Below are 22189 nucleotides of genomic sequence, written 5' to 3' on the forward strand. Positions count from 1 at the left end.
TGTCTGCATTAACCCCATTTTACAGATGGGGAAACAGGGTGGAGTAGCTGAGGGAATGGCCCAAGGTGGCACAGCAAGGGAGAGGCAGATCTAGCATGTGAGGCTAGATCTGTGTGACCCCAAGGCTGTGCTGGCCCCACCTGCAGGTCCTGCTCCCCCAAGGGCTTCCAGTCTAGTTGGGGAGGTACAGCAGGTGTATCTGGCAAAGCAGCCACATCAGGAGGCACCAACTGCTTAGCGGGAGGGTGGCTTATGCACACTGAGGACAGAGGCTGTGGGAGGCTGGGAAGGGAGGCATGGGGGCTGGTCTGCCAGTGCAGGAAGGATGAGACACAGGGCATAGGTCAGTGGGAGGGGTGGCAAGGGCACGTCTGGCAGAAGCAGCTTGGAGAGAATGAGTCACACCTGAGCCAGGCAAGTTACAGCTGTGCCCACAGGTGTGCCCCCCCCCCCAAAAAAACATATCAACCTGACAGTCAGTGCACAACGGACACCAGTGGGAGAGGCAAGAGCCGGCTCTGGTGGGCCCTGGGGAGGGTGGTGGTTGGTTGCCGGGTGTACCATTTGCCAGATGGTTCTGAGCTGGCGCCTGGGGCCTCTCCTCGGCCGCCCTCCCCTCATCCCTGGGGCTGGGCTCCAGTGGCTGGCAGAGGCCTGGCCCCTGGGCGGGCGAGGTCAGCGGAGGCTGGCCGGCCCCAGGCGGGGCAGCCCAGGGTGGGAAAGGCATCAGCCAGGGAGGGTGCCCGCTCGCCCAGACTCCCCTCACCCCTCTCGGGCTGGCCGGACACCTCTGGCCGGGGAGCCGCAGCCGTCCGCGGTCGCCGCCCAGCGGCGCTGAGGGCCCAGGGGCGGCCCCGCGGGGCTCCGTGGGGCCCGGGGCAGCGCCAGCGCCGGAGCCGGGTGAGCGGGGGCGCGAGCGGCCGGCGGAGCCGCAGGGCGGCGGAGTGGGGCTGGGGCCGGTGCCCGGGACGCCCCGCAGCCCTCGGGGCCGTCGGAGGGCGGGCCCCTGGGAGGGACGCCGCCGTCCCCACGGGGCTCGGGAAGAGGCCCCTCCGCTCTGCGCGGGCCCCGGCCGGTGGCAGCGCCCTGCCGGGCCGCGCGAAGGAGGCGGCTTCCCGGGCAGGGGCGGCGGCGGGGGCGGCCCCGGGTCACATGGGCGGAGGCAGGTCCCGCCGCCCCGGGCGGGCTCTCCCCGGAGCCGGGCAGACGGCGGCGGCAGGAGCGGCGGCGGCTGCCCGCCCACCCTCCGTGCCCGGCGCTCGCGTCCCTCCCGGGCCCGGCCGCGCAGCCCGACAGGTGAGCGGGAGCCGGGTGAGCGCGCGCCCCTGAGCCCGTCGCGGCGGGGGCGCTACCCCCGGCCCAGCGCAGGCCCGCGCGGTACTTTGGCCTCGGAGCGCAGACGGAGCCAGAGCTGGGGGAGCCGGCGGACGGGCTGGGCGCCTCCCGCAGCCCCCGGCGCGGAGTCCGCCGCCGGCTCAAAGGTCTGAGAACCTGAGGCACCTCGGAGCCGCCAGCGCCGACCTGGGCAAGAGGGGAAGCCAATGGCCGGGGAGAGGGCAGGCCGCCCCGCTGCCCGGACACCTCCTCCCCAGGCTCCTAAACGTGGGAAGTGGCTCTAGTGGCCTTGATTGATAGATCCGAGCAGTACTTGCGGTCTCCTGGCCTACCAGGGGCAGCACCAGGGTGGGTGCTGGACAGGGTGCGGGCCCAGCCTGGCACTGCGGCTTCCTGCCTGGGTTGGGTCCTGACTCCAGAACTAGAGGCTCAGGAAATGCTACAAGGGCCCCGTCTGCAAGGACACTTCCTTGCCCAGCGGAGGGGGCAGTGGACGGGAGGCCTGTGGCCTCACTAGGAGGCAGCATCAGTGAGCCGGCCCTGCCTGCCAATGCCCATGGGTGGGTGTGCCCCGCCTGGCAGGTGAGCCCATCCTCTGGCTGGGGCTGTTGCACCAGCAGCAGGCCCCTGGGGAAGGTGGTAACTGGGTCTTGCCTATGTGGATCCCATTGGTAGGGGCCTGGTAGGCAGCTAGGGGGTTCTTCTGAAGGTCCTGTCCTCTCCTCGGCCAGCCTGCACCCAGCCCACTACGTGAACAGTCTGTGGGGGCGCCACCCCCTTCCTTGCTGTCACTTCTGTTCCCAGAGTGCGGCCCTCCCCCAGAGTGGGGAGGAAGTACCTTGTGCTGTGGGTTTGGGGACAGGAAGAAAGCACTAGTGGGACTCAGCCTTGGTGGCGGAGGAGGGGGAGGGAGGAAATGCTGACATCTACCACCTGCCAGCCAGCCCCTGTGTGCACCCTGACAGCCTGCAGTCCAGGGGCCACTCTGCTGAAGCCAGGGAAGGGGGAACTCAGCGTCACGGCCTCCCGGGGTGGGAGGAAGTGAAACTGGGGGCTGAGGGAGGGCTTTAGTCACTTCCTCTACCCACCCCACTTACCCCCAGCCTCTGGCTGCCTCCTAGACCTGTCACCCCTCTCTGCTCCCTCTGCCTTCCTCCTGTCACCTTAAAGCACCCCTCATGGGGCTGGGGGCAGGCTCACGCTCTCTTCCCTCCCCAGGTATGGCTGTGACGGTGGATGTGTTGGGGCCTGCACCCTGGGGCTTCCGCATCACTGGGGGCAGGGATTTCCACACCCCCATCATGGTGACCAAGGTAAACGCTCGTTCCAGGAGATAAGGAGGTGTCCCCCAAATTAGGGTCTCCCTGTCCAACCTGGTCCCCACAGATGCCTTTCTGCTTTTGTTCTGGAGCCAGAGGCCTGCTTCTGGGAGTGCTGGCTGGGAGAGGGCTGGGGCCCTGCTGCCGTGGCGATGTGGCGGCCACTTCAGCAGCAGACTTCTGGGGAGCGAAAGGGGGCTTGGCCAAGTACAGGGCCTGCTCTTTTCTCCCTGGTCACCAGCCCCACACCTACTGGCAGCCATTTGGTTGCTTACTGGAACAGGAGCCCTGAGTTCTTGGTGGTGTACCCTTGACTCAGGCCCAGTGCCAAGGAGCGTTTGCATGGAGGGCCAGTGTGCAGGGCATCCCACGCATGGTGCAGTTTGCACGGGCAGGGTTCTTTGTCCAAAAGTATTTCTAAGTACAGTTCCTGAGATTCTGCCATTACATGTTCTTTGGGAAGCCCTGTTAGAGTGCCAGTGCTGGGGTGGGTGGAGCTGGCTACCACCCCAGCTCATGGGGGCAATTAGCTGATTAGCTGAGTGGACACCACCAGGCAAGGAGAGAGCTGTTAAGGCAGATGCAGGCCAGCCTGGTTCAGACCAGCCTGTGTGTTTCTTGGGCAGCACAGAGGGAATGCCACCCCACTCCATCCCTGCCCGAGTGTCACCCCTGTCTGAGCAGGGGTACCTTAGACTACCACTCCTCATCCCCTATAGGTAACTGAGCGGGGCAAGGCCGAGGCTGCTGACCTCCGGCCTGGTGACATTATCGTGGCCATCAATGGGGAGAGTGCAGAGGGCATGCTTCACGCCGAGGCCCAGAGCAAGATCCGCCAGAGCCCCTCACCCCTGCGGCTTCAGCTGGACCGGTAGGCCCTCCATCTGCTGGGCCTGCCAGCATTCTTCTCCCCTTGCCAGCCCCCTGCCCTCAGCCCCAACCTGCCCTCCTAGGGCCCTTTGGGCTCATGTGTGAGGCCATGGGCTCTGGGCCTGAAGCAAGGTGGGCTGGGACATGCAGCCATGAGCAGGGCAGGTGGGTGTCAACCACCTGGGTGCCCGGGTTTGACTGGTTCCCAAGAGTGCAGGGTACAGGGTGTGGGCAGTAAGTGGGCTGAAGAAGGGAAAGGCATGCCTTAGGCTGGGTGTCCTAGGTCCCTGCCTCCAAGAGGGGATGGCCTGTGTTCGGATCCTGGGGTATGGGAGTAGTTTGGGGGCTCACTCCCCATCCCTCCACACTGCCCCTCTAGGCCCTGCTGGTGAAGGTGGATCCCCAGGCTCGAGGGGTATTCATCCTGGAGGCCTGGGTTGGGGGAACAGGTGGCTTCCTAGGGTGGGGCATCACAGTGAGTCACAGGGCAGGAATGCTGGGAGATCCCTCAGCCTGGAGAGTCCTTGGGCGGGCCTTGAACTTGAGTCAGGTACCTTCTGCCTCTCCCCCTGCACCCAACCCACTGGCTCTCTGGGCCCTGGCCCCACATCCTCTCCTTGCCCCACAGCGCTGCAGAGGCTCAGGTGGGCCCAGCCCCTGTAGTGACTCCTTCGTGCCACTGGCTCATGAGTGTTTACAGGAGTGGGACCCTGAGGAGGAGGTGGAGAGTCCCTCATGGCATCTGGGAAGAGGACCAAGATCTACAAGAGGCAGCAGAGTGGGGTGGGGGAGAGGCAGGGAGCTGCTGACACAGTCATTTCCACTTAGGTCCCTCTTGCAGGGACCCAGCCACATCAGGGAGGTGGGCTGAACGCCCCCAAGGCCTCCTGCCCCAAGGGTCCCTCGATCTCCTTCCTTATGCCCAGCCGCCTCCTAACCCCTCGCCACCCCCAGGAGACCTCTCAGGCACTCAGAAGCCCTTTGGCAGGAGGCAGTGCCCTGGGCTGGAGCCGGAGCCCAAGCTCCCCTCACTCCCCATGCCCCCCGAGGGGAGGCTGAGGCTCCTGCTGACCTTTCTAGAAGTGGCCAGACACCTTGGAAGGGTGTGGTGGGAGAGGGCCTGGCAGGCGCTTTCCTCACTCCCAGAGAGCTCCCTGCCCTCCATGGCCGCCTGTTCAAACTCTAGCCAGGCTCCCCCCAAGGGGTTTGGGGGAGGTTTCCTGGGGAGCTGGGGTGGGGAACCCCTCTGGAAGACTGCTGTGGTGATTGGCAGGGGAGCTGGACCTGCTCTCCACGCCCTGTAGCTGCCTGCCTGGTGGGGCTTTATGGGGGGCAGCCTTCAGAAGGGACCATGACTGACCTCTCGAAGGTATTCCAGCCCTCAGCGGCACAGCGGGTAGGGGACAGCCTCTGGCTGGCAAGAGTGGGCAGCTGGTCCAGCCGTTGGTAGGCTTTAGGACTTGGGGAACTCACTTCCCCTATCTGGGCTTCAGTTTCTGTGTGAGCGAAAATAATTATATGAAATCAACAATCTCCCCCACACCCGATCTATGAACTGGTGCTGACCAGTGACAAAGTCTAGATGAAATGCCAAAAAGAAAGAAAAAAAAAGGTGGGCGGGGGTAACGTGAAGATTTTTTTAAATGAAATTGAATTTATGAAACTTTTTGCTGAAATTATGCCCTTTCTACTTTTTGATGCTGAGCTGTCCTTTCTTTTAAGAAGTGATAGTGGTTGTTGATGATAGTTGTTTGTTTTGATTTTGGCAATGTTAAAAGTTGACAACCTATGTCCCATTGCTTTGGGCATTTCTGGTCCTGAGACTCCAGTGTGGGAACAGCTGAAATCTACAGTCCCTACCAGCTTAGCAGGGGCCCCAGGACCCCACGACACTCACCTTTCTCCGTCCTTTCCTCAGCTCTCGGGCCGCCTCTCCTGCTCAGACCAACGGGGAAAGCTCTGTGGATGTGCTGGCGACTCGCTTCCAGGTAGGATGGTGCCTTCCATGGGAGCCCCAGAGCCCTGACGTGAGGGGGAGGCCACAGGGCAGGGCAGGGCCTGTGGGGGCTGGGCCGCCCCTCCTGCTGGCCCCTCTCTCCACAGGGCTCTGTGAGGACGCACACTGACAGCCAGTCCTCCCTCCGTTCCTCCTGCTCCAGCCCTGCCTCCCTGAGCCCCCAGCCAGGCAGCCCCTTCCCCACCCTGCCCCCCACCAGCCCACATGCTCTCGCAGCCGGAGAGGTGGTGGTCAGCCGCAGGTGAGCACGGGGGTGGGCACCCTGGCTACCAGGGCTAGCCCAGGTCTCTCAGTAGCTGGGTTTCAGGGACCCTGGGGTTACCCTCTGTTTCCCTGGGGCAGGCTAGGTGGGTTCCCTAGCACACCATTTGTTTCTCGCATTTCAGTTTCCAGAGCCTGGCACACTCCCCGGGACCTGCTGGCACTGACCGCCTGTCCCCCAGGGGCCAGCCCAGAAGCCGACAGGTGAGGATACCTGGGCGAAGGAGAGTGCTATGGGGCTGTGGGGGTTGGGCCCACCTGGGCAGCCAGTGCCCCCACCTCCTGGCAACAGATGTGCTTCACGCAACCCCATTTCTGTGCCCTGGCCCTGCTGGCCAGTCCCAGGTGGCCCCGCGCCTCTGCACTCCTACTCCCGGCTCCCCCGCCCCCAGCCTTCCTCCCTTCCGGGAGTGACCCTCTTGGGCTGCGGCTGAAATAGTTTCACTGCTGTTGTTGGGATGATTCCCTTTGGCTCTGGCTGCATCTCTGGAACACACTCCTCCCCATGCCCACCCCCTACTCCCAACACCCCCACCCCTGCTTCTTCCTTCTTCGAATCAGCTAGAGAACTGCTAGCAGGACTGCAGTTCTGCCTCAAGCTGGCCCCGGCTCATTCTCTGTCTGCCCCCCGGCCTGCCGCCACCCAGGTCCCACAGTCCGCTCATGACAGCCCTCCAAACCCAGGGCTATTTCCCCTCTAAAGGGCAGAGGTGTGACCAGGACTGTTGGTCACAGCTGCCAGGGGCAGAGCCAGGAAGGGGGGGCATGTCCAGCCATTGGGGTGAAAGGGATGAGGCCCAGCTGCTGGAATCCTACCTCTGGTTGCGTGTGCATTCCAGAAAGCAGAGCCTTCTGAGGTGGCTGGGGAGGGTCCTAGACTCTGGGGGCTCTGCAGAAGGAAGCAGTGGGGTCCTCTGGAGCTGCACAGCAGGGACTCTCTGGTGATCTGCTTTGGGCCTGTCCAGTGACCCACTGACAGTGCAGGCATAGAGATGCCTTTGATGAGATCCCTGTCTCTATAAAGAATTTAAAACATAGTTGTGGAGATAAGACAAACATGCAAAACAGCTTTGGAACAATTAAGCACTAAGCAGTGTGGTCTTAATTATAAAAGCAGGAGGCATTCTGGGAGGGGAGAGATGAGTGTGGGCTGGGTGGCCTGAGAAGGCTTTGTCAGGAATTTTGCTGGCGTCTGGCTGGGTAGGGTTTAGATGGGAGAACGAGGAGCTGGGGAGATGGGAGGGCCGTGGGACAAGCACGGCCTGGCGTTTGGCCTGGGGCCTTCCCCTGGGGGAGCTCAGACAGCCTGGAATGAGCATGGCCTCGGGCATGGCTGGAGAGGGTCTGGCCACCCTGGCCTCCTTCCTCACGGTGTCCTGATCCTGGGCAAAGGGGAGACATGGGTGGTACGGAAGCAGCTCTCAAACCAGTAGCAGCACCTTGGAACTTGATGGGAATGCAAATTCTTAGGCCCCAGCCTAGACCTATTGAATCAGACACAGGAGTGAGGGGGTGGGGTGGGGTGAGGGGCACCAATCTCTGTCTTATGGAGCCCCGAGGGATGATGCGTGCAGAACGGGGAACCCCCTCCCATGTAGTCTAAAGAGGAGCCCTGGCCTGGGTGGCAGGGGGCCTTGGTTAGTCCCACCTCTGCTGTGTGACCCCGGACTACTCTCCTTCCCCTCTCTGTGCCTCCGAGTCAGGCCTGGTGCTGTTTGGTCCTCTCTTTGGCCCCAAGGCTCCTGGTCATTCCTTCAGTATGTTTTTGTGGAGCAGCTGCTTTGGTCAGGCACCCGTCTAGGCTCTGGGGACACACTGGTGGAAAAACTAGAGGGATTCCTAGCCCAACGAGGCTCGCATGCTGGAGTGTGCTGTGGGAGGCACAGGCGCCCATAGCTCCTTCTTGGGACCACTGTGCACTTTAGCACCTTAAAGCTTCTGAGAAAGCCCTTGAGAAAGAAACACATTTATTTTTGTTAATTTCCCAAATGCGTTCAACTGCAGCACGTCTCCTGGCATGCCCCTACCCCTGCCACCCACTCACCAACATCCTGTGTTCCCCAGAACACATTTTGGGAGTATTGGCTACAGATGAACTCTTGAGGGGCAGACGTGCAGCTGTGCTGACTTGGAGATGGAAGGTCCCTTCTGGGAGGGCAGGTGTCCCTGCTGACTGGGAGGGAGCCAGCAAAGGTAGAACTGCTCCAGGGAAGGGAGTTGGGCTCCTCTCCACCAGGGCCTGGTGTCTGGCAGGAGGAAGGTGGCAGAGGCGACCATAGATGAGGTGCCCCCATCCCAGTCTGCTGTGGCCATGGCCTTGATGCTGACCCCTGAGACAGTGGATACTGTGCTGAGCCCAAGGTGCAGGACACCACCAGCCCTAAGGTGCTCTTCTGGAGGCTAGAAATTGCCCAGTCCGGGTAGACATATGCCTTGGTAAGCAGAAGAAATGAACATAGCACTTCTCCGACTGGTGGCAGACTAGGCTCGAGAAGGGAGCCCGGGCTGGATTTCCACCCCCCATCCCTGCTGGCCGGTGCCCCTGCGTGGGGCCCATGCTGGCATGTCTAGGACAGGAAGATGGCACATCGTTCATGAGTAACTGGTGCTGGCCATCCTTCCTAAGGAAACTGTCTGCTTGCCTCTGACCCAATGGGAGGTCTGGACTGGCCGCTTCGCCTGCTGACCCTCCATCTCCTTACCAGTGGAGTGTTTTCCCAAAGGAGCTCAAGAGCAGAGGTGTGCAGACTGGTGGGGTGGGGCTGGCAGTGAGCATCTGGGCTGTCTCCTCATGACTCTCGATTTCATGCCGTTTTCTCATTTGACCCCATAACTTATCTCTGACTTTGAATTTTAAAATCGAGGGAATTTGGATTTCCAGGAACATGTGTCCTCAAGCCAGGTGCCAGGCTGGCTCTCACCTTCCACTGGGGATGGCAAGAGGGGGGAGGAGGCTACAGAGGTGCAGGCCAGGAAGCAAGGTGGTGGGGCAGTTGATGGCAAGGTTGCCAGCCGTGAGCAAGTATAAGAACTTAGGACAGAGGCCACACACTGGGGACGCAGCTCTGCTGCTGGGGTGTGGGCCCAGAACAGGCCTGGCTCCCGAGGCTCAGGGAGTGGCCCAGGCAGGCCAGTCAGCCCAGACCCTGGCCCGCTTAGGGGGTGGACCAGCGTGTCCTCTGTACAGCGGGAGAGGTCCTCTGTACAGCCCAACCCTGACTCCGAAAGGGATCTCGGCTCCTTTATGTTTCCCTTTCCTCACCGCAAAAGCGTCAGCTTACTTCCAGTCTGCTTGTTCTGTCAGGACTGAGCCAGGCGACAGGTGCAACGTCTTGGCACAAGCGCGTAATGTGCGGTGGCAGGAACATGCGCGGCGTCCACGCCTGGCTCCACATCTGCTCTTCCTTCTGCCCCTCGCGCAGTCCCTCGGCAGATCCTTCACTCCTCTCTGGCTGAGGGCTCGCCTCCCTCCCCTCCCCTCCTGGGATTCAGCAGGGTACCAGGCTCTGACTGGGAGGGCAGGGGTGAGGTGGTGGCCCCTTGCAGGGGGCCCGCTAGTCAGCGAGGGCCGGGAGCCACCTGGTGTCGGGCCTGGGGAACAGCCTGGCTTGGCGGCCCAGACGGGTGTCTGGCCGAGGGCTCCAGCCGCTGACTCCTCCCCTGGTGCCTCTCTGTCCCGCAGGCCAGCCTCAGCCGTGCTGGCGACTCCCCTGTGCTAGTGCTGCCCCCGCCTTCCCTGGGCACGCGCTCCTCCAGCCCCAGGCTCAGGTACCGGCGACTGCTGAGTGGGGGTGGGGTCTTGGAGGGCCCGGAGGAGCGGAGGGACCCTCGGTGTGGGGCGCGGGCACGCCCTGCCTCTCCCAGCGCAGTGAGCTTTCCTCCGGAATCCCCACCCCCACCACCCTTTCCTTGCCCTCATGCGTGTCCCAACCCCCGGGGAGGCGAATCTCACCCCTGGCTGCCTCCTGCCCCTGCAGTGTGGGCTCCGAAGGGGGAAGCCACTTCCTGGAAGAGGACTCAGAAGCCTTCAAGATGCTGCAGGAAAATCGTGAGGGGCGGGGGGTCCCCCGGCAGTCCAGCTCCTTTCGGCTCTTGCAGGAAGCCCTGGAGGCTGAGGAAAGAGGTGAGACGGGGCCTTGGGTAGGGGAAGGGGGTTCCCCCAGGCCCCAGGACGTAGTGAAGTCATATTCTGTCACCACTCAACACGGGAGCAGACGCTGAGGGGAACGGACTGGTGGAGGACGCAGTCCAGGAGGGGTCACTGGGGCGGCCCAGAGCACGAGCTGTGGTGAGGAGGGTGCCGAGGGAACAGTAAGGCCAGTGGTTGGGCACAGGGGCTGGGTGTCCAGGGAGCCCTTCATAGGGGATTTGTTTCTGAAGAAAGATGAAGACTTTCACAAATGGCCTTGAGGTAGTGGCAGGGAGCACTGCGGAGTGTGGGGCTGGCGGTGGAGGGCTTTTGGGTGCAGGAGCGATAACAGTGGGGCCTGGGAGCCTGGAGGTGAGCCCCCTGCCGTGCAGCCTGGTGGGCTGGGCTGAGTGCTGTGGTCTCTGAGGGCCGGGTCAATGCGTCAGGCAGTGCATAGATGCTAGAGTGAGCAATACAGACACAGGCTCTGCCAGCTGTTCGTTCAACAGACATGTACTGTGCTCACCTGATGGGCCAGATGTGTGCAGGGTGTGGAGATGCAAGGTGGTCAGAACCCGCGTCTAACCCGCGTCTGCCCTTGAGGAACTGTTTACTGTGGCAGACAGGCCGGCCCCACCCCAAGCGGGCAGATGGTACTGCAGGAGTTCATGTGTGTGTGTTAGGGGACTTGCCCCTAGTCCAGGGGAGAGGTGAGGGCCTGGCCTGGGCAGGGAAGGACAGGATGGGATAGTATTTGACAGAATCACCAGCACCTGGTGATTGGGTCCAACTCTGATGTTTAGCTCCTGGGGGTTCACAGTGGTAAGCAGGACAAGGTGAGAAGGTTTAGAGCAAATCTTGTCCTTCATGACCCTGAGGCCCTGGCAGGCCCTGTGGGAGGGAACTGGGAGAGGTGGCAGGCAAGGGGACACAGACGGATGGTGACCTCACTAATGGAGTCTGGTGTCCTCGGGTACAAACAGGGACCTACCTGCTCAGGAACTTCTGCACTTCATCTTAGCGTTGATGCAAGGCTCAAATTCAATAATGCACATAAAAACCCTTTGAAAACTGTACAAAGGCATTGTGGTGCTGTTATTATCTATCATTACCATCTGTTACTATATTATGACTGGATCGCCAGAGAGGGAACGCCTGCTTGGCCTGGCGTGGCGCACCGAGCCTGGACCCTGCTTTGCTCACCTTAGCTTGGGCTAGCTCGGCCTCCCAGGTGCTCCCTGCACTTGACCAGCCTCAGCCCAGAAGCTAGCATGAACACTTCCTCCCCCCATCGCCCCCAGTGCTACTTTAGGGTCCGTTGTAAGCGCTCCCTTTATGAGTCTCCTTGAAGCCGTGTTGGGGGAGGTGAGGGTGAATAAGGAATACAGCCCGGGTGCTGCTGCCTGGGAGGTGCTCTCATGTGTCTGTCCCCACCATCCAGGTGGGGCTCCTGCCTTTCTACCCAGCTCACTGAGCCCCCAGTCCTCCCTGCCTGCCTCCAGGGCCCTGGCCACGCCAGCCAAGCTGCACACGTGTGAGAAGTGCAGTACCAGCATTGTGTGAGTGTTGGTGCCCCGGCAGGGTGGGGGGCAGGACCACCGCACAGCTGGGCCCCTGGAGGGAGTGTTGCCGCAGGGGATGCATAACGGGCTATGTGGGTTAGTCTGAGCCTTTTTGGAATGCCTGCTCCGGCTGCTTCCTGCCGCAGCTCCTCCCCCCAGAGGAGGAAGACATGCTTTTGATTTCTCTCCAATTATCTCAGAGCCTCTGGGGCTCTGCCTCTACATGAGGTGCCTCCTCCTGGGAAATCTTGCTCTTACCCGTTGCTCACCCCCTTTGGAAGAGGGTGAATTTTCCAGAGGTAGGTTCATTTATCTTGGTGGTATTATAATGCAGCCACATTCTCTGGAAAATTGCTGAAAGAACCTCCTCGCCCCATACATTTCTTCTGTGCACAGCGGTGAAGGTCAGAGGACTCACTCTAGGCAAATCCCTTAGCCTCGGTGGGCTTTAGGGTTTCACCTGCAGAGTGGGACATTGTCTACCATGCAGACCCAAGCGAAGTGTGTGGTTCTCAAAGAGCAACAGCAGAGCCTGAGGCCTTGCTGGGCTGCACCTGCAGAGTTTTTCCTTCAGGAGGTCCCCGGCCCTAGAACTCAGCATTTCCAACTTGTTCCCAGGTGATCTGAAGCTGCTGGTCCTGGCACCTGGGACCACACTTTGAGAACCACTGCTCCGTTACAGCCCAAAAGATGCAGGATGGAGTTTATCTGCCTTTGGGTGTGGGAGAAATGACTTTCTATTTTTTTTTTATTAGGGCTCCTGGGGGTGGGGGATGTTGAGGGATATTCCTAAGGGCAGGCTTGTGGGGGTCAAGGGTCTGAGAAGATCTGCGCTCCCCCCAGGTCCTCAGGGCCTGACTCTGGGTCTGGGAATGGGAATGGCAGCATGTTCCCACCCCTGCTAATGGCTCTCTGCTCTACCCTCTCCCTCCGCACAGGAACCAGGCAGTCCGCATCCAGGAGGGCCGCTACCGCCACCCTGGCTGCTACACCTGCTCGGACTGTGGCCTGAACCTGAAGATGCGCGGCCATTTCTGGGTTGGGGATGAGCTGTACTGCGAGAAGCATGCCCGCCAGCGCTACTCTGCGCCTGCCCTCGGCTCCCAGGCCTGAGTGCCGCCACATCCTCACCCCCGCCCCTGACTCCAGCCCCTCACACCAGGCCAGGGCCAGTATGAGTTGGCATGGATGGCAATGGTGGATGGGAGGCCAGTGGCTGGGACTGGTCATAGGCTGTGGGGAGGACAGCCTCCTCCTCCCAGGCCTCTGCTGGCCCCTCTAGCTTCCCCTGCAGGACAGGCTCTTCAGGAGTCTCACGGATTGGACACCTTTGTGCTGCAGGGGTTAAGGAGGTTGGGGCAGAAGAGATAAGCATGCAGAAGAGGGGTGGGCCAGAGGCTGAAGGTCCTCGCTGTGTAAAGTTTTCTACACGGGAGCTCTCTCTCTCTGTATGTATATATATGTATGTGGACAAAATAAAGTAGATGCCCCTCTTTCGTTCCCTGCTTGGCTCCTGGGGGTTAGCATCTCTCCCCTGGTGGAGAGTATTTACATAATTATCTCCTCTTATTTCCCCCCTCCCTCAGGGCCCAGCCCTACCAGGTGCTGTGCCACATGCCACCTGCACTGACAAGGCTGGTGTCTTGCAGTCTAGGGTGGTGCTCTTACTGGGTGCTCCTGTAGAGATGTTGTTTTACTGCAATGAACCGGGTACTTCTGAGGTTCCTGGGAGCCTGGAGAGGGGGGAGACATGACAGAAGGCAGGCAGCAGAGACAGAGGCAGGCCTGGGACCTTCTGCTCAGGCCATCTCTGCGTGGCAGTCTCCTGCTCAGGCTCGGCTGCTTGCCACTCTGTGCTTGGTGTGGGTGCTGCCCGCCCTGCTGACTTCCCCAGAGGAGCGGGCGGGCAGGGGGCCAACATCTAGAGGACCGCCTGCACTCATCTGAGGCTGTCTGCACCCTTTTGAGAAAGATAATCACCAGAAGTAGCCATGGACAGGGCTGCAGGTTAGTTTTACTAAGGACAAGCTAGCAGAGCCCCTATCCTGAAGGGACCCTACCCACCAAGAGCCTGCCTCCAAGCTCAGGTTGGTCTGCCTGCTGGGGCTCTGGGAGATCCTGCTGGCTCCAAGGTGGTTGATTTGAAAAAAAAAAATGCATGGCCAGTGCAAGGCGGGCCTGCCCTGGGTATACTCGAGTCGAGGCAGGGAGGTGGTGGTGGTCCCCTAACGGACTTTTGGCTTGATCCCCACTGCACCCTCCACCCCCACAATCCCAGAGGACATTTAAGTAAGGTGCATGGGTACTGCTGGGGGCTCCAGACCCATCCTGCCCCCAGATCAGCTTGAGGAATGGGTGGCAGGCTCAGAAAAGATCAAAGCTGGGCTTGAGAGTGCTTTGGGCTGTTTTTTTTGAAAGGAATCTTGATGGAGACTGTTGCCTCCTCAGGCACCTGTTGATATAATTTAAACCTTGATATAATTGTCTCACCTTTTGCCTGAATGGTTGCCTTTATTTTCATAGAAAAGATTAAAGCTTTCTGTGCATCAGGCTTTCTTCATGAGGCCAGAACTGGTCCAAACGGGATCGCCTCCCCGGCGCCACCTAGTGTCAGGTATCGCTCATGGCAGCAGAGAATGCTCACAAAAGGGACATCGCCCTTCTAAAAACTGGTTCTGGCACAGGGGGAACACAGAAAGATACAGCATTTTGCTTGCTTTTCTGAAGCTAATTGTCACGTGGCACTGATTGAGCCAGCACGAACAAACTAATGCTTGTGGTAATGAGTGCTAAGAGCTAATGTGGAACACAGGGGTGCCCTGTGAGGTCAGAACAGGGACAGTCTATGTGAAAAGATGAACAGGACTTGACAGGTGCAGTAGAGAAAAGCTGAGTGATGGGTAGTGAGTGCAAGAGGATTGCTCAGTTTAGGGCAGTGGCTGAAAGGGATACCAAAATAAGACTGGAGAGGGGATATAGGAGCCTTGCATGCCAGGAGAAACAGTTTGAAGTTCACCTTGAGGCTCTGGGCTCTCTGAAAATTTGAAGCACCTAAGTGACAGGCTGGAAAAAGTTGGAAAGGTGGGTTGGAACAGTAACATGGTCTGATTCTCTGCCTGTAACAAACCATGCTGGGCCAGTGGCTTCCTAAGGCATGGAGGAGAGCAAATGGGGAGCATGGACGCTTGGGGAATCGGGATGCCAATGAGTTGCTGACCGCCTTTCCACGGCTGCACGGTATAAGCTAAATCCACGTCTTTAGCTGTGGCAGCCTGCTGTCCTCCCAGGGGCCCAGAGGGTTTCAGTTCCAGAGCGCTCTGCTGCCATACAGCTAACCTGAGCTTGTGAACGTACTTCCTTGGGAGATGGAGCTGTTAGCCAAACCCGTCAGTCAGCAGAGAAGGTTGGAGACAGCTTCTGACTTATCCCTGCCCTCAACCCCACAAGGCAGCTGGGAGCACCCACCCTATGTGACCCAGACACAGAGGGGGTGGGGGAGAGGTGCCCGATTAAACCGTTGCAATCTGTCCAGGGCAGTGCCCTCGTTATTTTTTCCTGAATTTGGGTGAATAACTTCAGAGATGATTACAGATTTGAGTTAGATGAGGCCCAGGAGAGCATCTAACACAGCTCCCTTCATTTAGGCATGAGAAAGTGGCTTCCCCAAAGTTCCACAGCTAGATAATTCTATGGTGCAAGGGATGGCTAAGTGCAGTAGCTCCAATCCTCACAATTCTGAGGTGGGTCCTGTTGTCATCTTTGTTCTACAGATGAAGAAACTGAGGACACGGAGATGTTAGTGGTCCAGGGACAAGTTAGCTGGTAATGGGAGGGGGCTGGGGATGGAAACTGGTTCCTGACTGGCCCTGGGGTGCTCTTGCCCCTCCATCACCAGCCTTCCAGGCCGTAAGGGAGGTCACCATGGTTCCCAGCCATCTCTAGTCTGGCAGGAGCTGCCCCCAGGTTCTTGGCTTTGCCCTTCTTCCCACAGAGCCAGCTCAGGGCTGTGCTTGCAGGAAATGTGCTTCCTGAAGCTGGCACTTCCCTAAGAGGTTAAGGGGCCTCTGGGCATCCCTGGTCTCAACTTGAAGGATGGCTCTGCTTGGCTACCATGTGCCTTGGGAACTCAAGGTAGCTGCTTGCCCCCCTGGTGGGTGGGGGGTGGCTGTCCTCCCCTTTCATTTCTTCAGACATCACTCAAGGGGCAGGGATCTCCTCGGATAGTAGGCCTGGTGCAGGAGAGACCGCCAAGCTGGTCATGTGGGGCCATAGAGCCCTCTGCAGTGGGAAGGCCTGACCTAGGTCTGGGCAAGGGGCTGCCACAGTCACAGCAGCAGAAGGCAGATAGGAGGCAAATGTGTGGTCCGCCATGAGGGGGCCTCCAGTGTATCTGCATGGGAGGGCACCGCCTGGAGAGGTGTGTCGGGGGCGTTTTTTTGAGCCCACACAAAGCCTGGTGCTGAGACACCGCATTCCTGTTGACCCGGCTTCCTGTTCCAGATGCATTCCTGCCCAGAGTCACCAGGGAGACTGTTTGGAATCTGGCCCCACATTCTCCAAATTCAGGGCGAGATCTGGCAGAGGTTCCCTCCCTTCACCTCCCCACCCTCTCACTTTGGAGGGAGGAAGTCACCTGACGGTCCAGGCCTACGCAGGGAGTTTGGGGTGAGGTCTGGCACTGCCTGCGGGGGTTTGGTTCCACACTTCCTGTGGACTTGCATAAAGCAGTTCCTGCCAGGCCCAACTGTCTATTTCCCTCTGTACATCTGGGAAGGAGGAATGGGGGGAGGCGCCGTCCAGGATAGGGCTGGGAGGCAGGTAGCCTGGAGGACCCTGTAGGCGGGAAGGGTGGTAAGAGATGGCCGGTGATTCCGGCTAGTGGCTCTCCTTCTTTCCTACTGGCTTGGCTGTGCGCCCATTTCCCTACCTCACAAAGTTAGAATCTCTGAGTACGTGGCTACAATAACGGCTCCTGTGGGGGGGGTGAGAAAGGGGAGGAAGGGGCGAGGAGCAGAGGGGGCGGTCAGCGTGTCTTGTCCCTCTCACTTAACAGCCGCTTCCTCCCACTGGCTCTGGCCCCAGCCCCGCCTCCAGAGGCCCAGGTGCAAGTCTGCACGTCCTGCGCGCCCTTATCTGACTCGAGGGAATTTGGGCCTTGCTGGGATTTTTCCAGCCCTGTCACGTTCCTCAGGAGGATGAGCTTTCCTCAGCGGCCACCAGCCCTCTGGTTAGCAGGGTATCTTCACCTCCCGCAGCCGCCTGGGCTTGCAGTCCCATCTCAGGGTGGAATGGTGGTGGCGGGTGGAGTCTGGTGGATCAAAAGAGGGCTGGGTTGGGAAAGGGAAGCATTTACACCCCCACTGCTCTCAGGCTCCCCTGTGCCTCCCCCCTCCCCCCGCCCTGGGCGCGCTGCTTCCCCAGATCCTGAACCTCCACTGAACCCTCAGGCTCTAGCTTCACGATACCCGGGTCGGGGTACAAGGAGGGGACTCAGATCTAGCTCAGGACCCCAGGCGCTCTGCGGCTGTTGGAGAGGATTTCCCTGTGGGCACGAACATTTCTTCCTTTTCTCGCGCCAGGGTCCTGGGTGGCTGTGACTTGCTCAAGGCGCAGCGCTGCGAGCGCCGGCCGCCCGGTCCTGGTCAGCACGTGGGGCTCCACTTCCTTCCGCGCTCGCGTCCAGTCCCCGCCGCCCCCCCCCCCCGCCCCCGTCCGCGGCTGCATGTTGGCAGCAGGAAGACAGCCCCGGAGTGTGAACCGGAGGCGGGCTGACCCCGCGCCCCGAGCCAGAAGGCGTCCCCGGACGGGGTCTCCGCCTTTCAGTTGGGGGCGAAAGCGCTAGGCGCCCGGGGCCCGAAGGACAGGGGATCCCGGGCCTCAGCCCTGCCGGTCGGCCCCCCCGCCCGCGCACCTGCGGGCCCCTCCCCCGCCCGCCCCGCCCCCCGCGGGGAGAGTCCCGGGCCGCGCCCAGCGGGCTTGGGCTGCTTCGGCTCAGCCGCCCGCCGCCGCGGCGAGGGCGCGCTGGCCGGGATCGCTCGGTGCGGCTGCAGCCCGCGGCCGGGGCGCCGCGTCGGGGCCGGGAGCCGGGCCATGCTGGGCCGGCGGCGCGTCTTCGCCGTGGAGCCGCTCAGCGGCGGGGGTGAGTTGCGTACCCCCAGGCCGGCTCGGCCTCGCGCCCTGGAGCCCATTCTGGCGCCCGAGCGGGTCTGAGACCCCTGCCCTCCGGCACCACGCCGAGGCACCCACTGCGCTGCGCCCTCCTCCTTGGAAGACCTTCTTGCAAGGGCCGAGGGGTCGCGCCCTGCACGTAGGACCAACCCTCCCCAGCATCGCGCCCCCTCCGGGTCCGCTTCCGATCTGGAAAAGGATCCACCCCGGCCCCGGCCCCAGTCAGCAGTTCCGAGAAGCCCCTCGGCGGTGTCTAACCCCTTTCTAAAGGCAACCTGCTGGCCCGAAGGCTCTCCAGCGTGGCGGCCTGTGAGAAGCAGGCAGCCCCCCGTCGCCCTCAGCCCAGTCAGTGTCTGTATCATTACAGTAGGGGGATCCCGGCACTTAGGGACCTGGCACACAAGTGACCTTAAGTCTTCTACGACGCTGCTCCTCCCGCCCCCGGGCTCCCTTTCTCCCATTTAAGTGTTTTCTTTTCAACTCTTCAGCGGCACTACTGCTCTCTAAGAAGAACAAAAGCCCCAAACGGCTGTAGCTATTGTTATTTTTACTCCCCTCCCTTAAATGCTCCGGGAGAGGCTTCGTCTGCATCCTGATGCCAGTTTGGACTCCAGGCTTTCCTCTTTGTACCCCTCCCTCTCCCTGAGGCTGGGGCGAGGGTACTGTCGTAGTCCCCGCCGGGGGAGCAGTTGAAGAGGCTCCCCACTTAAGCCCGGAAGTCTTGGGCGGACCTTAGGGGCAGGAGCAGAAGGGGCGCCAGGGAGAAAGTGCACACGCCCTCAGAGGAAAGCAGGCCATCCTGAGCTGATGAACGCGACTCACAAGGCTGCCTGTCACACAGCCCCTTTCCTGGTGGTGTGCTTGCTCACAATTACTGCTAAGGGAATCCCATCCTGCCGTCTCCCGGCTGGGGCTGGGGCTGTCCGGTCTCCTCCCGTCACCTCTGGCCCAGGACACTCCTCCCTGGGGAATGCTGCCAGCTGCCAGGAATGTTGGGGTGCTAGGGCAGCCTGCCCAGCTTGATGCTGACTCTCCCTGCAGGTGGGGCTGGCCAGGACCTGGTGCGAGGCTGTGTGGCACCAGGAGTCACCAGCACCTACAGACGGATCCCGGACGCTGCTCCAGGGTGCTCACTGGACCACTGGGAGGGACATGGCCAGCTGAGAGGTCTCAGGACTCAGGAGCGGGTTCTCAAACTGGCCTCCCGGGACTCAGGAGTGGAGATGAAAATTGGGGACAACTCCCTGGCCACCTCACAAGGGCTTTCTCAGTACTCTCTGGACTTTGAGCCCCCAGGGGCCCCTGAGGCCCTGGTCCATGCTGCCATGGAGCCTTCTGCCCACCTAGGGCGGCTCCTGACCAGCCGTAAGCTGGAGCAGGTGCTGGAGCGGTCCCGTCAGCTCCCGACTTCAGCCAGCTTGTCACACCAGCACCACTCCCTGAAGCCTCCAAGCAAGCCTGTGTATGAAATGCCTCCTTTTGGATCAGGGGAACAGGAGGCCGTGCAGGCAGAAACTGACCTAGAGACAGGCCTGGAGGAAGCAGAGGTGGTGAGTGCCAACTCTCAGGCTGGGTGAAGAGTCCGGTGGAGATGGCCCTTTTACACTAGGGCTGGGACCTCCCCCACTTGTTCGCCCTGGTGCTCCCGGGGCGGGGCCTTCCTTGCCCCGAACTGCCTGGCAGCTGTGTTACAGCTTCTTGCCTCCCTGCTCTCAGCTGTGTGAGGTGGGCAGGTGGGGGCCTATCTGGCAGCATGGCTGGGCACTGAGAGACTAGTTGGGTGTGTGTGCCTCCTTTCCCTGCCTGTTCTGCCCTCACCTGCTGTCTGTCTTGGTGGGCATCCGACTGAGTTCAGAGGTATCCCTAGCTCACTGTGTCCCACAGGCGCGGGGCTTGGAGCCTGAAGCCTGGGCCAACCTTCCAGGGCAGGGTCTTCGCTACCTGGAACAGCTGTGCCTGGTGCTGGAGCAGATGGCGAGCCTCCAGCAGCTCTGCTTGCAGCTGCAGACCCGGAGGCCTGTGGGGGTAAGTGAGCCTGGGGCTGGCAGGCGAGCGGATAGGCAGGTGATGGGGGGAGGAGGGCAGAGGAGAGATGGGACCCCTGGAACCAGGGCTCCTTTCAGAACAGCCTCAGCCCTCTGGTCAGGGCCCCAAGTACCCGGCTCTCCTGTGCGCAGAACCCTGAAGAGGAAGAGGAGTCGGCCCTGGTTCCTTCACCTCCACCCTCTTGTGCTGCAGGCAGTGAGGGGCCCGGGCTGCTCAGCCAGATGGAGACAGGTGAGGGGCAGTTGGCATCTCCCTCCATGTCCTGCTGCCTGCTCAGGGCCAACAGGCAGAACCCCTGAGCCCTGGGCTTGATGGGTGGCTACCCCTGGGTAACCCAATTCTCTTTCTGAAGGGGCAAAACCAGCTTTACTCCCAAAGGTAGGAGTGCCCAGCGCTGACCCTCCCAGGCTGTCAGAGGCCCCAGAAGAGCCAGTTCACACCTTTCCATCCTTCCAGAAACACAAGGTAGGTAGTGGATACGTGTGGAGGCAGGTGATAGGATGGGGTAGGCGTGGGGGAGCAGTTGGGGTGAGGGATACCCTGAAGACCAGACACTCTAGGAAAATGACAGGATTCCTGTTTGGAGCAGGTGACTTATCCTGGCTGTGGTGACATCTATCTCTGGGAGCTTGGTCAAGGCTGTGTTGTGGGGAGGGCTTCGGTGATGACCCCTTCTCCTTCTCAGCAGGATCTCTCCCAGTGGAACAAGGTCAAGGTCCTACTCAACCGGATCCTCTGGAGGAGCCTCCGACACCCTGAACCCCCTGCCCTTCCTGATGGCCCTGTCCCCAGGTGAGTCCTGTGGCTCAGGTTGGGGCACATGGAGGAGCTAGGGATACCTCTGAACTCAGCTGGATGCCCACCAAGACGGCCAGCAGATGACAGGATCGTACAGCCAGGTGTTACCTTTGTCCCTGTGAAGTTTGAGAGTCATAGACAGCTTTGGAGAGGGTACTGGAAGAAACAAAGTAGTTAAAGCACCCCATTTACAAATGAGGGGGCTGGGGACTGGGCTGGGGAGGGCAGTTACTTTCCTAAGACCTCATGGTAAGTCAGTGGCAGAGCCAGGACCAGAATCTTGGATATCTCATGCTGGCCCATCGAGCCCTCACCCCTCATAACTGAAACTTAGGCCGTCTCCCTAGGTTGCTGAGAAAGCGAGGTAGGAGCACAGACAGAGGATTCCGCAGTGAACGACAGGCAGTCATACTGAATGATTCACTGGAGGGGGGGAAATTACCATGTCCGTTAATATCCCCAGGTTTCCCACAGCAGAGAAGCAATGCTCTGTCAACTGTGGGGCTGTTACCTTTGCTTCCTCCTCCTAGCCTAATGCCTCCTTTCCTTTTCTGTAGGACTGAGTCAAGAGACCTCCCTGACATACCTCCATGCCACCCCCTCCGGAAGACCTTCATGCCATCACTCATGGTTAAGAAGCAACGAACAAAAAAACTTTCCATGTGCTGAGACCTCCTTGCGCAGGGACATGACCCTAGGTGGAGGCATGTGCAGTGAAGTCATCTTCTTCGCCCTTTGCCCTGTTGCAGCCTCTGGGCACTTCCAGGAAAAGCTGCTGATGCTCACCCTTCTTTCTGAGGCTAGGGCTGAGTTCTTCTCCTCTGAGCAGCTTGGCAGAGAAGCCCTGCATCCCTGAGAGGCCCAAGGTGTCTCCTGGGCTCCTCCCAGGTTGCCAGAAATTCCTGGGCTTAGACAATGTGAACTAACCTATTTATCAGACAGCCATGGAATGTGTATTGGCACAGTGATCTATTGGGGCCCAGCATATTACAAATGTATATTTGTGCAAAATGTGTGTGTGTGTGCGTGTGCACGTGTGTGTGTGTGTATGCTGTTACTGAACTGGAGTCCTACTTTCCTCCCCATAGTTATGTGAGGAGCTCCAGGACAGAGGAGGGTGTTAACCTGACTGTCTCTGTTTTGAGTCTCGGCTGTGGAGTAGAGCATACTGAGACTGCACCAGGAATTGGAGGGTCAGGGACAACATGGGAACAGCAGAGTAACCTTCAAGGTCTATTCTCAGCTGCTTTGCTCCCTACTAGCCTTTACACATCAGAACTGAAACTAGAGGCCATATTAGCTTTTAGACCTTGACAAAATCCCTTAACTTTTCTGAGCCATAGCTTCCCACTTAATCTCCCAAATGGTATGCCTGACTTACCTGTGCCCTATCTACCTCACAGGCTTGTTTCAAGGATAAAATATGATTAAACTGTCTCAAAGTGCTTTGTGAATGTTAATAGGAAAGGGAGAGGGTATGGGTGTTGGAGGGAGGCTAGACTGAAAGGATAATGGGAAGGTCGGAGGACAAGAGGGGCTGGGATTGCTAACGGGGACCAAAGTGGCCAGTGATTAGCGGTGAGACTTTGACCAAGTAATTTCATTGCGGTCTCTCAGGTTTCATATCTGAGAATTGGGTCACTAATTATTGACCTGCTTATCTCCCAGGGTAGTTGTGAGGACT

The 22189-nt window shown here is 60.0% G+C and overlaps 2 protein-coding genes across 5 annotated transcripts; both read left to right on the forward strand.

Annotated features, from left to right (window-relative positions):
* Positions 1-577: 577 nt before the first annotated feature.
* On the forward strand, positions 578-12986 carry PDLIM2 (PDZ and LIM domain 2). 2 transcript variants are annotated; one of them, XM_037024662.2, is made up of 10 exons: positions 578-900; positions 2554-2648; positions 3374-3525; positions 5443-5512; positions 5628-5782; positions 5928-6006; positions 9485-9570; positions 9780-9925; positions 11373-11490; positions 12432-12986. In XM_037024662.2, the coding sequence occupies exons 2-10, from the start codon at positions 2556-2558 to the stop codon at positions 12604-12606; spliced, it is 1074 nt and encodes a 357-aa protein (XP_036880557.2). In that variant the 5' UTR covers positions 578-900; positions 2554-2555; the 3' UTR covers positions 12607-12986. The 2 variants fall into 2 exon arrangements, with proteins under 2 accessions (XP_036880557.2, XP_036880556.2); XM_037024661.2 differs by lacking the exon at positions 578-900 and adding an exon at positions 1165-1296.
* Positions 12987-17501: 4515 nt separating this feature from the next.
* Positions 17502-21950, forward strand: C3H8orf58 (chromosome 3 C8orf58 homolog). Of its 3 annotated transcripts, none has more exons than XM_037024748.2 (7): positions 17502-17632; positions 18703-19211; positions 19546-19686; positions 19785-19938; positions 20060-20172; positions 20393-20499; positions 21063-21950. In XM_037024748.2, exons 1-7 carry the CDS (start codon positions 17584-17586, stop codon positions 21172-21174), a joined length of 1185 nt encoding a protein of 394 aa, XP_036880643.2. In that variant the 5' UTR covers positions 17502-17583; the 3' UTR covers positions 21175-21950. The 3 variants fall into 3 exon arrangements, with proteins under 3 accessions (XP_036880643.2, XP_036880644.2, XP_036880645.2); XM_037024749.2 differs by having other exon boundaries at positions 20396-20499; XM_037024750.2 differs by having other exon boundaries at positions 19839-19938.
* Positions 21951-22189: the final 239 nt, after the last annotated feature.

Source organism: Manis javanica, chromosome 3 (genome assembly GCF_040802235.1).
Source record: "Manis javanica isolate MJ-LG chromosome 3, MJ_LKY, whole genome shotgun sequence".
Classification (NCBI taxonomy): domain Eukaryota; kingdom Metazoa; phylum Chordata; class Mammalia; order Pholidota; family Manidae; genus Manis; species Manis javanica.

Excerpts from the sequence above, each read along its gene's own strand:
- PDLIM2 (XM_037024662.2), top strand. The coding sequence starts at position 2,556 with ATGGCTGTGACGGTGGATGTGTTGGGGCCTGCACCCTGGGGCTTCCGC. Across the intron at positions 9,571-9,779 it reads TCCTCCAGCCCCAGGCTCAG|TGTGGGCTCCGAAGGGGGAA; the intron begins GTACCGGCGACT and ends CTGCCCCTGCAG. Across the intron at positions 11,491-12,431 it reads AAGTGCAGTACCAGCATTGT|GAACCAGGCAGTCCGCATCC; the intron begins GTGAGTGTTGGT and ends CCCTCCGCACAG.
- C3H8orf58 (XM_037024748.2), top strand. The coding sequence starts at position 17,584 with ATGCTGGGCCGGCGGCGCGTCTTCGCCGTGGAGCCGCTCAGCGGCGGG. Across the intron at positions 19,212-19,545 it reads GCCTGGAGGAAGCAGAGGTG|GCGCGGGGCTTGGAGCCTGA; the intron begins GTGAGTGCCAAC and ends TGTGTCCCACAG. Across the intron at positions 19,687-19,784 it reads AGACCCGGAGGCCTGTGGGG|AACAGCCTCAGCCCTCTGGT; the intron begins GTAAGTGAGCCT and ends GGCTCCTTTCAG.